Source organism: Ylistrum balloti, unplaced genomic scaffold (genome assembly GCF_031769215.1).
Source record: "Ylistrum balloti isolate Yb309-2 unplaced genomic scaffold, AGI_CSIRO_Ybal_v1 Utg370136, whole genome shotgun sequence".
NCBI classification, from domain to species: Eukaryota; Metazoa; Mollusca; class Bivalvia; order Pectinida; family Pectinidae; genus Ylistrum; species Ylistrum balloti.
This window is the reverse complement of record NW_026782145.1, coordinates 1-17,683: the sequence shown is the minus strand read 5'-3', so window position 1 is coordinate 17,683 and position 17,683 is coordinate 1. Positions and strand designations below refer to the sequence as shown.

Genomic DNA, 17,683 nt, shown 5'->3' with positions numbered 1-17,683 from the left:
GTTTGTGAAGCCATCATGATATTATTTCTACAGACTCCCATTATCTCATGTCATTGCATGGTCAGTATAATGACATGAGCTGAAGTTTTAACTTAAGGTTAGCATGTCTACAATGTTATTTCTGTTTTAATATCTTTGATTGCATTGTGTATATCTCCGAGTCATTGTGTTTTACTTGTTTACCAATTCTATACCAATAATAACAGACCTTTGTTGTCTATAGTGGTCATAGACAGGTATTTATTTTTAAATCTGTTCACAATTTTAGAAAGGCATTTAAGCCATTGACATGCCCTGTCTTGTTTTCATCTTCTTTTCTTTTTTCACCTACCTCTCCTTCCTTTCCTTTGTCAGTTTTCATTTCAAACCAGTCTGTTCTTTTTGACTTATTGTTTGTTATAGACAACCTATAGAATGAATTTTATTGAATAGTTTTCAGGTCAGGATATTGAAGGTTTCTAGTGTTGTCTCCTGATTTTTTCAGATATGTAAGGAATTTAACTTTTTAACCAGTAATGCTGTCTCTGTCGTAATTTAATTTTCTGTGTGAAAATTACTCTGCCACAACTAATTGCTTGTGTTGTTTGAAAACTTGAAGAAACTTCTGTAACAGTGTGTAAACTGGATTTTCTGTAGGTATGAATGATTTCTGTAGTCCTTCCTAGAACCTGTATTATATTAACCATGATTTTGTGTGTGTAAAACAGAAGCTGTTAATTTCCATACTTTGAGCAAATGAATTTCTCATTGGTGACCAAAGATTTAAGTAATCACAGAATTATCACAAACAGTTACATGTTGCCAAGGTAACAGATTATAGATATTGTTGCTTTTTTGTAGAGCTAAATGCTATGGTGTGACATCATGTGATGTCGCTATGTTATGTAAGTTGATGTATTTTAATAGGGTTATATGTTGGTATTTCTTAATTTCATTCACTTTGCAGAATTAAAAATCTAACATTCAAAATATATCTGCATGTCATTAGCTGCGAGTTGGATTGGGTAAAATATGTTTAATTCTGATTGATAAATTTTTAATCAGGATTGAAATGATACCAAAGCTGTATAATACAGTTTCTAAGCTGTATAATACAGTTTCTGATTGTCGTATTTATTGAATTGATACCTAAGCTGTATAATACAGTTTCTGATTGTCGTATTTATTGATAAGGAGGGAGTGATTCCTGTTTTATGATATTTGCTTCATTATTGGTAAGCTAATGTTGCTTAGGGAAGTTTTATTTTTGTGCTGATCCACTAACATAAAGCTTATATTTATATGGCTACTACACATGTTTAATGTCTGTGTTTTGTCTGCCTAATTAGCTGACCACTGCTTGCAGGTGAACTTACGCTTGGTAGCATTTCTCAACAAGTTCCTTATAATTCCACTGGAGTTCATGTTATGAGTTTTGAATTATTTACTGAGAAACTGTTGAAGTATTGATTGCTTACAAAGTCTGATTGATATGTTAAATGAAAGAATAACAAGTTTGTAAACAAGGACAAATTTTGAGGAGAAAAAAAAATCGATTTTTGCAAAAGTTATGGATGATATTGAAGAACTGAAATTTCAGAGCACAGCAGTGAATCTTATCAGTGACAGGCAGTCTATATTAGACATTAGTCGGTTACTGCGAGATCAAGATAGGAAGACAAAAGGTATATCAGGGAAACATGTAGATATCCTACCATTGTTTCTTTGTCACCCTAGACTAATGCCTTGTCCATGTTTTTGTTATAGTCAGTCCCCCAACACAGTTGAACCACTTGACAAAGCAGCGAGCCACACTTCCACCAAGACGGCCACCAACACGTTACAGCAGGGCTGTGAAAAGGCGAAGACATTCTGAGAATTCTTACAATAATAAAGAAGAGATGGGAGAACCAAGTACTAATGACCCTGCATCCCCAGGAAACTATGATGCAGTTTTCTTAGTGGGGCAAGGGCGCATTCCTTCTTATGACTCCAGCTTTCTTTCAGTCCCAGGGCTACACAATATAGGCGAAGAGGACGAAATCATGGTGTGACTTTTGTGTTAGTTTGGATATGTCTGTCTTACATTCTACTTTCACTGAATTTAACTCACAATTTATCTTTTTTGGAAACACTTTAATATATTACTGAGATAATTCTATTGAAAATATTAATTTTCTGTGAAAATGAAAATTCAATTTATGAACAAACTGGGATTCAAAAAGGAATCTTTTGCAAGAAATCTATAGTGACCTGCGTCATTAATTAGTGAGGATGTGTACAGAAGTAAATACACACAAGTTTAGAACTAAAAGATACCCACCAATGTAATGTGTTACATAATGCTATCTGATTAATATTCTTGGTGTTGTGCCTGCAGTGCTATTGTGTGGTCACTGTTGGTGTAAGCAGCAACACTATGATGGCATGCCGTACACACAAATTTACAAATGTTATTTTTGGGTGGTTTTTGGCCTGTTTGTATTCTGAGCTAGAAGTTAGTTGCAATATCATGACAAAGATTGTACTTTCCATTGTTCAGCTAAATGTTTTCTAGTTCAGATAACAGTGTTCAGTTTGTCAACCTTATTCAGAAATTGGATAATAGTTTGTATTTTTTTCCATACTTGTTTTACATGAAAATATTCATTGTACCAGCTTTTGTGATCATGTGCTGGAGTAAGATTTTGTGTTGGGGCCGTCCTGCAGTCTATGTGGTTCGAACAAGTGCAATACTGTATGTTCATATTGACCGATACTTGCTATATACTGTATAGACAGACATACAGTGAAGACGGGTTTTTATTGCCAAATCTGCTCCAGACGAGACTGTAGATAAGTTTTTTCTACTTGTTTATTATCTTCAGCTTAGGTGTAGCACCATAGATATTGTAGGTATAAACCTGACAATATTTTTGTCTTTCTGGTAAACCATTAATCTAGTCAGCTCCCACCACTGGAGAGTTACTTCTGTGATTGGTAGGTTTAATAGTTATACACTAGCAGTAGGTAATTTATACAGATACACTATCATTTCCATATATACAATGAGGTGGTAAGGCTTTAAATGAGACTTGTGTAATTTCATAGAAAGATAGATAGAACATCCAGCAAATTGGATATGAAAAGATTACAGTTTGCCCATGACTATAGCACCATGATGGTGTTTTGGTATATTAGACAATGGTTGGCCCATGACTATAGCACCATGATGGTGTTTTGGTACAGTAGACAATGGTTGGCCCGTGACTATAGCACCATGATGGTGTTTTGGTACAGTAGACAATGGTTGGCTTGTGACTATAGCACCATGATGGTGTTTTGGTACAGTAGACAATGGTTGGCTTGTGACAATAGCACCATGATGGTGTTTTGGTACAGAAGACAATGGTTTGCCCATGACTATAGCACCATGATGGTGTTTTGGTACAGTAGACTATGGTTGGCTTGTGACTATAGCACCATGATGGTGTTTTGGTACAGTAGACAATGGTTTGCCCATGACTATAGCACCATGATGGTGTTTTGGTACAGTAGACTATGGTTGGCTTGTGACTATAGCACCATGATGGTGTTTTGGTACAGTAGACAATGGTTGGCCCATGACTATAGCACCATGATGGTGTTTTGGTACAGTAGACAATGTTGACCAGTGACTGTGATGCTGTTTTGGTACAGTAGACAATGGTTGACCTGTGACTGTGATGCTGTTTTGGTACAGTAGACAATGTTGACCAGTGACTGTGATGCTGTTTTGGTACAGTAGACAACAGTTGACCAGTGACTTTGATGCTGTTTTGGTACAGTAGACAACGGTTGACCAGTGACTGTGATGCTGTTTTGGTACAGTAGACAATGGTTGACCAGTGACTGTGATGCTGTTTTGGTACAGTAGACAACGGTTGACCAGTGACTGTGATGTTCTTTTGGTACAGTAGACAACGGTTGACCAGTGACTGTGATGCTGTTTTGGTACAGTAGACAACGGTTGACCAGTGACTGTGATGCTGTTTTGGTACAGTAGACAATGGTTGACCAGTGACTGTGATGCTGTTTTGGTACAGTAGACAACGGTTGACCAGTGACTGTGATGCTGTTGTGGTAAAGTAGACAACAGTTGACCAGTGACTGATGCTGTTAAATTATTGACTGGACAGTGATGTGGACACTTGTAACATTCCAGGCTCTCTATAATATTGATGTACATTATGTATCTGATCATATATTTAGCCCCAGTCATGACATTATACTGTGTATTATCCTTACATGTCTAATGTCTGTATGCTCACTTGTCAAACAAATTGGCACAAATCAAAAAACTTTGCAATAATTACCTGTGGTAGTTTGTTTTTATTTGTGTTGACTATTGACTTTGTAGATCATGAGAAATATTCAGATCAGCAGAACCACTTGAGAATAAATCCTACTCTTGTGAATGTTATTGCTTAATTGGTGTTTGATGTATGTACGTCAATTTAGGATTTCAAAAGAGTGTCAAAATAGAAAAAAATCTGTCAGGAATGATGTTTTGGTTAGTTTTTGACCTATATATTATCTTCAAATTTCCAAACAAAGGAGAACTGACAGTATAAGCAATAGTCGTGCTGCTACTTCTCAGATATATGCAAATATCATTCAATATATATGTTATATAGTAGTTGTTTGTAAAAAATCTGTGATATTCAACTATTAATATGTACTTTGTGCCTTTTAATTTTGTGTGTAGCTACAACAGATAGTTTGAAAGCGATACTTTTTGTTTTGAAATATGTTTGTTACATTCTGATATAGACATCGTTTTGTTACATTTCAGATTAGGTGGTATAGTGCTGTTTATATTTATTTTCATAATTGTGCAATGCTTATGGATGCAAAATGGTAATGCTAGTTTTAACTGCTCCTAATGTTTAATATAATCATAACTTTTGAAGTCAATATTTTAATATTACCCTGTACTTATTTTTATTAACTTTTATTTATTTGAGTTTGTTATACACAGATTAGTATTGGTCAGTCATTTTGGTTAGAGATTAAGCCAAAGCAGTTTTATGACCCTATGAAATAGGTTTGAATGATAGTATCAAGTTTGATGTTATCCATGGTGAATACTACATCAATGATTGCCACAGTATCATATTAGATTTAACAGTTTTTGTATCACCTACTGCCATATACCAGCAATATATATATTACACAAGAGGTTTCATTGAAAATTTCATTTGCGACATATGGCTGTATAATTTGTAATATATAAAACATATATGTTACCTCTTACCAAGATTCTCAAACACCTCTGATAACTTTTCTTGAGACTGTAACTGTCACTAAATGTCTATGCTTATTGATGTACACTTTATATGGAAGACCGAATATGTACTTATTGAGGTGTTGTATAGGGTGTAGAATGACAGTTGTGCCATAACGGATAGAAATCCAGCTGTGAGGTACTTGTTAATGTAGAGTGTTAGTGTAGACAAATATCAGTGTTAGTGTAGACAAATATCAGTGTACCAGTAGTATCATAGAAATAATGATATCGTAATAGTCGTTGTTATAGTGTCATCATATTACTCTAGTATTTTATTATTGTAATAATATTAGAACCCTGTTATGATATTACTGTAATATTCTAGTATTACTAGACCTGTGTAATAATATCACTACATTAGTGCTATGTTGTTAAAGTTTTCTAGCACTGTTACTGGAATGTTACATAAGTTTTATAATATTACAGTCAACTGTGGTATTCCTGTACTGCTACTGGAATAATACCTTAGTGTTATAATATTACAATGGTATTCTTGAACAGTCTGGAATATTACATAAGTGTTATGATATTAGAATGGTATTCTTATACAGTCTGAGGAATATTACAGAAGTGTTATGATATTACAATGGTATTCTTGAACAGTCTGGAATATTACACAAGTGTTATAATATTACAATGGTATTCTTGTACAGTATCTGGAATAATACCTTAGTGTTATAAATATTAAATAAGTGTTAACAATAAGTATTACAATGGTATTCTTGTACAGTATCTGGAATAATACCTTAGTGTTATAAATATTAAATAAGTGTTAACAATAAGTGTTATGATATTACAATGGTATTCTTGAACAGTCTGGAATATTACACAAGTGTATTATTACAATGGTATTCTTGTACAGTATCTGGAATAATACCTTAGTGTTATAAATATTAAATAAGTGTTAACAATAAGTATTACAATGGTATTCTTGTACAGTATCTGGAATAATACCTTAGTGTTATAAATATTAAATAAGTGTTAACAATAAGTATTACAATGGTATTTTTGAACTGCTACTTGAAAATTACATACGTGTGCTATGATATTACCATAGTATTCTTATATATTACTGGAGTATAATATTACAGTATTCTTGTAAGTCTACCTGGAATATTATAATAGTAGTATTAAGATATTTCTGTAGTGTATTAATATAAATCAGAGATGGCAGTAGTGGTATAATGTAATATTCTAGGACTAGAACTGGAAAGTTTGTACAGTACTTGTATACTCCAGTTTACATTAGAGATGGCAGTAGTGGTATAACTGTAATATTCTAGGACTAGAACTGGAAAGTTTGTACAGCAGTACTTGTATACTCCTGTTTACATTAGAGATGACAGTAGTTACTTCTCTATGTTTCTACAATTATAACGATTCCTCCTATTCTATCTGTACCAAACTTCCTATACACACACATTTAGTACAAGTCATACATAATAGATACAGTTTGTTGTCCTCATCTATGCATCGGTACATCATGTAAATAATCTACAGTACTCTCTGTAGTGGGGCGAAATTTCAGATAATTATGTACAGTAACATTAGTCAGGCTTTATTGCTCAAACTCAATGCAAAATATTTGCTAATTACATAGAGTTGTTTGTCAGCCGTTATGACGTGTAAATAAACTGTGTTCATATACTATTCAAGATGTAAGTATATATATGTTAGCTGACTTGACATAGTACAAATAACATGTCAACCCAACATTTGATGATGCTATAGACACATATACAGAAAAGTTAAGATTTAACTTGATTACAAAAGTATATACGTATGCTTTAAATGTTTGCTGAGAATTCCCTCTTCCATGTTTTGGGTTTCTCTGTAATATTTCATTCCATACTTGTCTGTTCTGTCCAATTACTATACGGACAAAATTCATATAAATTGCTTACATTTGTGAATGTCATCAAATCATATGATTTGTGCCATTTATCTAAGATAACTTGTTTTTAGAATTTTTATGTTGACAATAGAATCCTTCAATCATCCAATCATCGTCCATTACAAATGTTATCTAGGAATATTCCATTGACAAGAGAAATTGTTTAAACTGACTTTGTTTTGTTGTATGTACCAGAGCTGAGGATTTGTTATATAGGATTGCTGTCACTCTGGTTGAGTGTGATGGTAGCGACAGGAAGTGAGAGTAAGGGAGATAACTCAAGTGTCTTACAGAAAAAGTGGTGTTTGAGAGTGATCAAGTTTGAGCGATAATACACGTACCAATAAAAACGAATGTAATTTAACCTTGAGATTTCATCTTCTTTTTTTCTCTCAGTCTTTTCTTTACTCCACAAAACAGTACCTTAGATCCTCTGATAATTCATAGTTTGTTTGCAGAGTTTATCAGTGAGGGCCATTTGTAGACATGTTCTCTTCAAGTGGCTTGTGGCTGCCTCATTGAACCTAAAGCAGGAGACCTGACCCACACTAAGCAATGCCTTGGGGTAAAGTGGCTTGCTTAGGGAAACAACCATATAGCACAGCATGGTGTATGATCTCAGCCTCCCAAGAGACACCAATTGCTTTGGGTAAGGATTGAACCACATGTCACAAATTGTAGGTTGCAAAGACTGATACTCTGCTGGCTGAGCTATTGCTGTCCCCTGAAGTCCATATTATGCCACTGATCATTACCTATGCAAGCCATTTTTAGCTTAAGTAGTTCATAACATGCCAGAGGTTGTTACTAATGTGAGCAATTGCGACCCTCAGTAGTTCATAACACGCCAGAGATCATTACATCATGTTGCAAAGTCTCATGCTCCACTGAATGAGCTATTACTACCCCCTGTAGCTTACAGTTAAAAGTACACAAACCTAGTACCTCACGGTGACTTTTGCTAAAATTTGGACTTTGAAAATCAAAGTCATATTACTACCCTAGTTATGACTCTAGCAATCTACTTGATACAAGATGAAGATAGTTACCTCCAGAAACAGCCTCTGGCCTACCATCAAAATATGACAAATCTTTATCAATGTAATGATCTACTTGTGTAAGTTTTACTTTCCTATACATGTAAAATGCATATTTTCAATATTAAATTCAAATCAATAGAAAACTACAGAAGGAATAAGCTTAAACAGTCTCAAAACAAAGTCAACATAACGTGCACATCATTAAGCTATGATGACTAAATAGAAAACAACTTAAATTTTAGTATAAATCATTTCACAAATTTTATTTCATACTTGTTCAATAAAAAACATGATTTTACTCTGAATGGTACAGCTACAGCTGCAGCAAGGCAGTTATTGCTTGAACAGGTCCTTCATAAGCACCTATACATGCTTCACTCGCACGAGGTAAAATCAGTTCTTAAACTTTGTGACCACATAATTGAAATATTTATCTTACACAAATTTTAAAGCATTAGATGTATACTTTTATGCACTTGTAACTTTTTTCAGTAAAGGCTGGTAATGTATTAATTTCTTATCAACTATCACAGCTGACAGAAAAAACAGAAAATGCAACAATGAGGAAGTATTTGGTGAAAATATAAATAAGTAATCCCACAAATGCCTGTAAGATTTCAGAATCAAATCAGTTCAATATATTTTTCAATAAATGCATCGATATTTCACTTGACATCCTATTCAATATATAACATTGACATCCTATTCAATATTTAACATAAGTATCCAGTTACTTTTGTCTGAGAATAAGACTACTAAGTCCAGTCTTCTCTACTGACCAATGATTTTATCACTTTGAGGTCCTTACTGTTTATACTAACAATATATAAATAAACATTTCAGGTAGATTCTTGACTTAAAAAGTGTCCCACAATAACAGATATACGGGGTAAGCACATTGATTTATCATAATTATCCCACCACATGACAGACTTCCTGTGAGATCATTTCTCGGACCTCATCACAAAAGGTGTTCACAGTTATAACAACCAATAACATCAACATATCTGAGACCTGTCTACGTAAATTACACAAATCTGATCACATCTGAAGTTAGTACATAAAACAGATTTTCCTTCACAAAGAATTTTGGTACATAAGATACATCGCCATGTTTTCTTCTATGAAGTTTTTGACCATAGATTGAAATATCAACATTTAGGGACTGAACTTTGACTTGATAAGGTTCAATGAATACCATAATAAAATTTCATAACAATAAACCCTTTTATCAAGATTTAATAACAAGATGACCATAGGGCCTGCATCACTCACCTGGGTAAGTTTGCTAAAATTGTTTTATTCAAACTATCTATTTCTCTATAACAGGTTTGCCCCTCATCCTCATAGCAGTTAAATGTAGGTACTGTTTGTACAAAACTAAGTTCTCTGCACCAAGAATGTCTTCAGAAGAAGTATTTTAAAGAATCTGCTCTATTTTCACTATTTAGCCTCACTCCTCCCACCACAAAGTGCCAGAACCCACTGTTTGTACAAAATTGATCCCATTCTTCCAAACATGTCACACCAATTTTTGACAAAATACAGCTATTCCTACATAAGAATGATGTTAAAGAACTTGCTCTATTTCCCAAATGGGCCCCAAGGAGAGGGGGTCAGACAATTCACTGTTCATACAGAACTGATTCTCTTCACCCAAGCAGGCATCAGATCAAATTTTGACATCCTACAACTCCTGAAGAACAAGATAGATTTTAGACAAATTAATAGATTTTTCCCATTTGGCCCCACCCCTCTGGCTCCAAGGAGTCAGACCCACTGTTCATATAAATTGATTTCCCTTCACCCAAGCAGGTTTTAGACCAAATTTGTACAAAATCTTGCAATTCCTGAAGAACAAGGGAGATTTTAAAGAAATTGATCAATTTTTCCCATTGGACCCATCCTTTATACAAATTAAATCCCCTTCCCTCAAGCAGGCTTCAAACCAAATTTGGTAAAAAATCCACTCATGTGTTCATGACTAGCAGCAATTTATAGAAAAAGTTGACCGACGACGGACACTGAATAGCTCACCTGGCGCTTCCATTCATGTGAGCTAAAAAGTTTTACCTATTTAGAATTTGTTGATTTTCAGGAGAAGCGCAATAAATAAACAAACATTTAATTATAATATCTGCATGTAAATAGAAAAAGCACCTCTTGATGAATAACAGTACAAGTAGCACATAATCCTCATCACCGACAAAAAAAGGATTCCTGATGTACTGACTATGTAGTAGTTAATGGAATGATACAGGTTGTCATGATGCCTTCAGTACACATGTTCCTGGCTCTATCAACCCTGCAGTCGTTTCTGATGTACGTGCTCCTTGTGATATACATATTTCAGGTCCTTTTTGTGCCAGCGATTGGCTGTTATTGCAAACGTCAAACACACTGTTATCAGATTCTACACATTTAGCCTTAGATATACTAGTACCACTTGTATCTGCTATCACATTCAATGTCGACCTGAAAAATACAGCACATTATTAGCAAGATGAAGTTATGTTCGTAAAGGTAAACATGACAAATATTTGGAATTTATTTATGATCTCAAAACTTGAATTTCAAGACAACTTTTTGTGTAACCTTGATTTCTGGACACAAAATACTATAGATATACAGCATTGTAGATTTTTTTTAATCTTTACAACTTATCGGTAACTATGTAAGACCCATCTTATTCACCTGTTCAATAGGTCCTTGGAGTATTCTGACATTTCTCAGAACACAATTTTCATCTCAAAGGAAAACATCAATTCTAATGCATTGTTGTAACCTAATTTCTTACAGATAATATAAAATCAATACTTTTCTCAAAATCCTATAAAATTGGTTGATCTGGATTGTCCCAATTATGGTCTTTTTACTGGATAGGTCTATCATAATTAGATTTACCTGTTGTGTCTCAGGTGACTTTTGACCAGATGCCCTGCGGCTAGAGCCGACATAAGAGAGAGTTCTCCAGCAAGGACTGTGGCACAAATCACTCTAGCTAGCTCACCAGCATTATCTCCTGATTTACCAGTCGATCCTCGTAAACCTAGCATCTGCAACAAAAGATGTATTTACAAAATTTACCAAGATTTTATATATCTATTGTATAAATTCAGTTAAGATCAATTACAGCTACATGTATAATTCTCAAGTCTGAACTGAGAGCCATCCTTACACTTACTAGCCTACACTCTCTACTTCCAGTCTGCATGTTGAAAGTCATCCTTACACTTACTAGCCTCACTCTCTACTTCCAGTCCTCATGTTGAAGTAATCCTTACTAGTTACACTCTCTACTTCCAGTCCTCATGTTGAAGTAATCCTTACTAGTTACACTCTCTACTTCCAGTCCTCATGTTGAAGTAATCCTTACTAGTTACACTCTCTACTTCCAGTCCTCATGTTGAAGTAATCCTTACTAGTTACACTCTCTACTTCCAGTCCTCATGTTGAAGTAATCCTTACTAGTTACACTCTCTACTTCCTGTCCTCATGTTGAAGCCATCCTTACATTACTAGTTACACTCTCTACTTCCAGTCCTCATGTTGAAGTAATCCTTACACTTACTAGTTACACTCTCTACTTCCAGTCCTCATGTTGAAGCCATCCTTACACTTACTAGTTACACTCTCTACTTCCAGTCCTCATGTTGAAGTAATCCTTACACTTAATAGTTACACACTCCACTTCCAGTACTCATGTTGAAAGTCATCCTTACTTCTTACACTCTCAACTTTCAGGCCTCATGTGGAACTGGTAGTCATCCTTACCTTCAATAGCCTACACTTTCCACTTCTAGGCCCCATGTTGAACCCCTCATGTTGAAAGTCATCCTCACTCTTACTAGCCTACATTCTCTACTTCCATCATGACATAAGAGGTAGTATATAATGTAAGTATATTATACAGGAGACTTTGTTGTAAGTAAGGTACCACTGTGATAGTCTTCACCTGTCTCACATTCTGTAATGTTGGTACCTTACCTGCAGACACGCAGCTTGAGGAGGGAGAATAGTTCCACCACCCACTGTTCCTACTTCTATAGAAGGCATGGTACAGCTGATGTACAGGTCAGAACCATCAGGTCCAGTAGGCTCCATCAGTGTGATACAGTTAGAGCTTGTAGTGTTCTGGGCTGGGTCCTGGAAACAGCACATGTTACTCAGACTAGTTAAATTGAATGGAAGTAGCCTGGGCAAGTGCACAAAATTTGGACCACTTGCCTAGTGCAAGTGCTTTGAAAGAGACTGACTTCAAACCAGAGACAAAGAAAAACAATATTGCATTGTATACCCCTGACACATACCATGTAAAGTTTCTAACGTCGGACAAATTAAATCCTCAATATCTTTTAAAATATCTTTCCATAAACACAACATCATAACTGCCATAAACACAACATTATAACTGCCATAAACACAACATTATAACTGCCATAAACACAACATCATAACTGCCATAAACAAAACATCATAACTGCCATAAACACAACATTATAACTGCCATAAACACAACATTATAACTGCCATAAACACAACATCATAACTGCCATAAACACAACATTATAACTGCCATAAACACAACATTATAACTGCCATAAACACAACATTATAACAGTACTATTTTCTTTAAGACAGTTTTCATTATCACATTCATAAGTCTGAGCTCAAATAATATTAAATCAATATTTCCCTCTATTTCCCATATCAAAGACAACAGCAATCTGACCTGTCCTGTAGCAATAAAGATTGCAGTGACCACATTGGCTGCGTGGGCGTTGAAGCCGCCAATACTGCCTGCCATAGCAGATCCCATAAGGTTTTTACTGATGTTTAGGTCAACAAGTGCAGCCACAGTTGTCTTCAGCACGGACTTGACAATTTTTGCCGGAATCACAGCCTCGGATACCACAGACTTGCCTCGACCTTCCAGCCTGTAACATAAAGTAGGTATGGAAAAAAACTTAAGTCTGTTTAGAGATTCATAAAATATTTATCTTAAAAAAACCTAGACCTAACAAATTTAAATAAGGTTTAGTACTTGATGTTATATTACCAAAATTGCCAGTCAATCAATAAAAATGGTTTAAATTTGTCAGCTTACTATATGACAATGTGACAAATTACTCACCAATTTACTGCTGAAGGTTTCTTGTCAGTACAGAAGTTCCCACTCAGACTTAAAATTTCCATGTCAGGAAACTGCTCCAGGATAGTTGTCAATGCTCTCTCTGACCCCTGTAACAGTAAAACATAAAAGTGGTGTTAATAGTGCCAACACTGGTGTCTTAAGACATGAATACTTGGTACCTAGGCCCCATGTCTGGATACCAGAAGGTATGAAGGGCATTTGATGTATAAGTCAACTAGACGTGAAGACATGTATCCTAGACAACATACCTTAGATACCATATTCATCCCCATGGCATCTCCTGTAGTAGCAACAAAACGAATGTAGAGGTATCGACTGGCTTGTACCACCTGAATCTTCTTTAGTCTGGCAAATCTGTTAATGTTAGGCACAGTCATGTTTAAACAAGTTCAAAAGTTTATCAAAAGGTAGAATAGTGCAAATGAACAGCTTTTTATAAGGTCACCCAAGTCTTGTAAAAATGGAAAACACTTAGAGTTATAAGATCTTAAAGAATTATAGAATGTTTTACAAATGGTAAAATTAAATTAATTTAATTTGTGTGTGGTTGTGAGACAGGATCAACTAACAACTAGTTTATAATGGTTAGAATCAGGTTTTTTTATCCAAATGGACATATTTGACCACATTATCAAGTTTTAATGACCTATCTTTCAGACAAATTATTTTAATTTGCACAAATCACACGAATTAACTTCAGCAAGTGCATCCCCACAACAACTCTACCATATAACAAGAGGCCCATGGACTTTTGCATCGTTTGTAATTTTAACACTTGACCCCTGTGACCTTGAAAGTGGGTTGAGGTCATTCATTTGAATAAACTTGGTAGCCTTTCCTCCCAGCATGCTACAGACCCAATATCGGCACTCATAGACTTTTGCTTATTGAGATGAAGTCCTTTGTATATTTTAACATATTTGACCCCTGTGACCTTGAAAGTGGGCCAAGGTCATTCATTTGAACAAACTTTGTAGGGCTCCATGCCAGCATGCTATGGGCCAAGTATTAGCCCCCTAGGCCTTCTAGTATTTGAGAAGAAGTTATTTAAAGATTTTGACATATTTGACCCCTGCGACCTTGAAAGTTGTTCAAGGTCATTCATTTAAATAAACTTGGTAGCCTTTCCTCCCAGCATGCTACAGACCCAATATCGGCACTCATAGACTTTTGCTTATTGAGATGAAGTCCTTTGTATATTTTAACATATTTGACCCCTGTGACCTTGAATGTAGGCCAAGGTCATTCATTTGAACAAACTTTGTAGGGCTCCATGCCAGCATGCTATGGGCCAAGTATTAGCCCCCTAGGCCTTCTAGTATTTGAGAAGAAGTTATTTAAAGATTTTGACATATTTGACCCCTGTGACCTTGAAAGTTGTTCAAGGTCATTCATTTAAACAAACTTGATAGCCCTTCATCCCAGCATGCCACAGGCACAATATCAGCAATCTGAGCCTTTTGGTTATTGAGAAGAAGTTGTTTAAAGATTTTAACATATTTGACCCCTGTGACCTTGAAAGTGGGTTGAGGTTATTCATTTGAATAAACTTGGTAGCCTTTCCTCCCAGCATGCTACAGACCCAATATCGGCACTCATAGACTTTTGCTTATTGAGATGAAGTCCTTTGTATATTTTAACATATTTGACCCCTGTGACCTTGAAAGTGGGCCAAGGTCATTCATTTGAACAAACTTTGTAGGGCTCCATGCCAGCATGCTATGGGCCAAGTATTAGCCCCCTAGGCCTTCTAGTATTTGAGAAGAAGTTATTTAAAGATTTTGACATATTTGACCCCTGCGACCTTGAAAGTTGTTCAAGGTCATTCATTTAAATAAACTTGGTAGCCTTTCCTCCCAGCATGCTACAGACCCAATATCGGCACTCATAGACTTTTGCTTATTGAGAAGAAGTTGTTTAAAGATTTTAACATATTTGACCCCTGTGACCTTGAAAGTGGGCCAAGGTCATTCATTTGAACAAACTTTGTAGGGCTCCATGCCAGCATGCTATGGGCCAAGTATTAGCCCCCTAGGCCTTCTAGTATTTGAGAAGAAGTTATTTAAAGATTTTGACATATTTGACCCCTGTGACCTTGAAAGTTGTTCAAGGTCATTCATTTAAACAAACTTGATAGCCCTTCATCCCAGCATGCCACAGGCACAATATCAGCAATCTGAGCCTTTTGGTTATTGAGAAGAAGTTGTTTAAAGATTTTAACATATTTGACCCCTGTGACCTTGAAAGTGGGTTGAGGTTATTCATTTGAATAAACTTGGTAGCCTTTCCTCCCAGCATGCTACAGACCCAATATCGGCACTCATAGACTTTTGCTTATTGAGATGAAGTCCTTTGTATATTTTAACATATTTGACCCCTGTGACCTTGAAAGTGGGCCAAGGTCATTCATTTGAACAAACTTTGTAGGGCTCCATGCCAGCATGCTATGGGCCAAGTATTAGCCCCCTAGGCCTTCTAGTATTTGAGAAGAAGTTATTTAAAGATTTTGACATATTTGACCCCTGCGACCTTGAAAGTTGTTCAAGGTCATTCATTTAAATAAACTTGGTAGCCTTTCCTCCCAGCATGCTACAGACCCAATATCGGCACTCATAGACTTTTGCTTATTGAGATGAAGTCCTTTGTATATTTTAACATATTTGACCCCTGTGACCTTGAAAGTGGGCCAAGGTCATTCATTTGAACAAACTTTGTAGGGCTCCATGCCAGCATGCTATGGGCCAAGTATTAGCCCCCTAGGCCTTCTAGTATTTGAGAAGAAGTTATTTAAAGATTTTGACATATTTGACCCCTGCGACCTTGAAAGTTGTTCAAGGTCATTCATTTAAATAAACTTGGTAGCCTTTCCTCCCAGCATGCTACAGACCCAATATCGGCACTCATAGACTTTTGCTTATTGAGATGAAGTCCTTTGTATATTTTAACATATTTGACCCCTGTGACCTTGAATGTAGGCCAAGGTCATTCATTTGAACAAACTTTGTAGGGCTCCATGCCAGCATGCTATGGGCCAAGTATTAGCCCCCTAGGCCTTCTAGTATTTGAGAAGAAGTTATTTAAAGATTTTGACATATTTGACCCCTGTGACCTTGAAAGTTGTTCAAGGTCATTCATTTAAACAAACTTGATAGCCCTTCATCCCAGCATGCCACAGGCACAATATCAGCAATCTGAGCCTTTTGGTTATTGAGAAGAAGTTGTTTAAAGATTTTAACATATTTGACCCCTGTGACCTTGAAAGTGGGTTGAGGTTATTCATTTGAATAAACTTGGTAGCCTTTCCTCCCAGCATGCTACAGACCCAATATCGGCACTCATACACTTTTGCTTATTGAGATGAAGTCCTTTGTATATTTTAACATATTTGACCCCTGTGACCTTGAAAGTGGGCCAAGGTCATTCATTTGAACAAACTTTGTAGGGCTCCATGCCAGCATGCTATGGGCCAAGTATTAGCCCCCTAGGCCTTCTAGTATTTGAGAAGAAGTTATTTAAAGATTTTGACATATTTGACCCCTGCGACCTTGAAAGTTGTTCAAGGTCATTCATTTAAATAAACTTGGTAGCCTTTCCTCCCAGCATGCTACAGACCCAATATCGGCACTCATAGACTTTTGCTTATTGAGATGAAGTCCTTTGTATATTTTAACATATTTGACCCCTGTGACCTTGAATGTAGGCCAAGGTCATTCATTTGAACAAACTTTGTAGGGCTCCATGCCAGCATGCTATGGGCCAAGTATTAGCCCCCTAGGCCTTCTAGTATTTGAGAAGAAGTTATTTAAAGATTTTGACATATTTGACCCCTGTGACCTTGAAAGTTGTTCAAGGTCATTCATTTAAACAAACTTGATAGCCCTTCATCCCAGCATGCCACAGGCACAATATCAGCAATCTGAGCCTTTTGGTTATTGAGAAGAAGTTGTTTAAAGATTTTAACATATTTGACCCCTGTGACCTTGAAAGTGGGTTGAGGTTATTCATTTGAATAAACTTGGTAGCCTTTCCTCCCAGCATGCTACAGACCCAATATCGGCACTCATAGACTTTTGCTTATTGAGATGAAGTCCTTTGTATATTTTAACATATTTGACCCCTGTGACCTTGAAAGTGGGCCAAGGTCATTCATTTGAACAAACTTTGTAGGGCTCCATGCCAGCATGCTATGGGCCAAGTATTAGCCCCCTAGGCCTTCTAGTATTTGAGAAGAAGTTATTTAAAGATTTTGACATATTTGACCCCTGCGACCTTGAAAGTTGTTCAAGGTCATTCATTTAAATGAACTT

The 17,683-nt window shown here is 35.9% G+C and overlaps 2 protein-coding genes across 2 annotated transcripts in view; one reads left to right on the top strand and one right to left on the bottom strand.

Moving 5' to 3' along the window:
- LOC132550612 (unconventional myosin-IXa-like) overlaps nucleotides 1-6,044 on the top strand; it is a 101,688-nt gene extending 95,644 nt beyond the window's left edge. The window contains exon 44 of the mRNA XM_060214703.1: nucleotides 1,747-6,044. Within this exon, the coding sequence (XP_060070686.1) occupies nucleotides 1,747-2,033 (287 nt within the window). The 3' untranslated portion in view covers nucleotides 2,034-6,044. The remainder of the gene's footprint in view (nucleotides 1-1,746) is intronic.
- A 2,440-nt stretch (nucleotides 6,045-8,484) lies between these two features.
- On the bottom strand, nucleotides 8,485-13,753 carry LOC132550616 (3-hydroxy-3-methylglutaryl-coenzyme A reductase-like). The gene is made up of 6 exons (XM_060214708.1): nucleotides 13,625-13,753; nucleotides 13,356-13,462; nucleotides 12,954-13,158; nucleotides 12,209-12,367; nucleotides 11,126-11,277; nucleotides 8,485-10,696 (listed from the first exon to the last, which is right to left on the bottom strand). The coding sequence occupies exons 1-6, from the start codon at nucleotides 13,751-13,753 to the stop codon at nucleotides 10,486-10,488; spliced, it is 963 nt and encodes a 320-aa protein (XP_060070691.1). The 3' UTR covers nucleotides 8,485-10,485.
- Nucleotides 13,754-17,683: the final 3,930 nt, after the last annotated feature.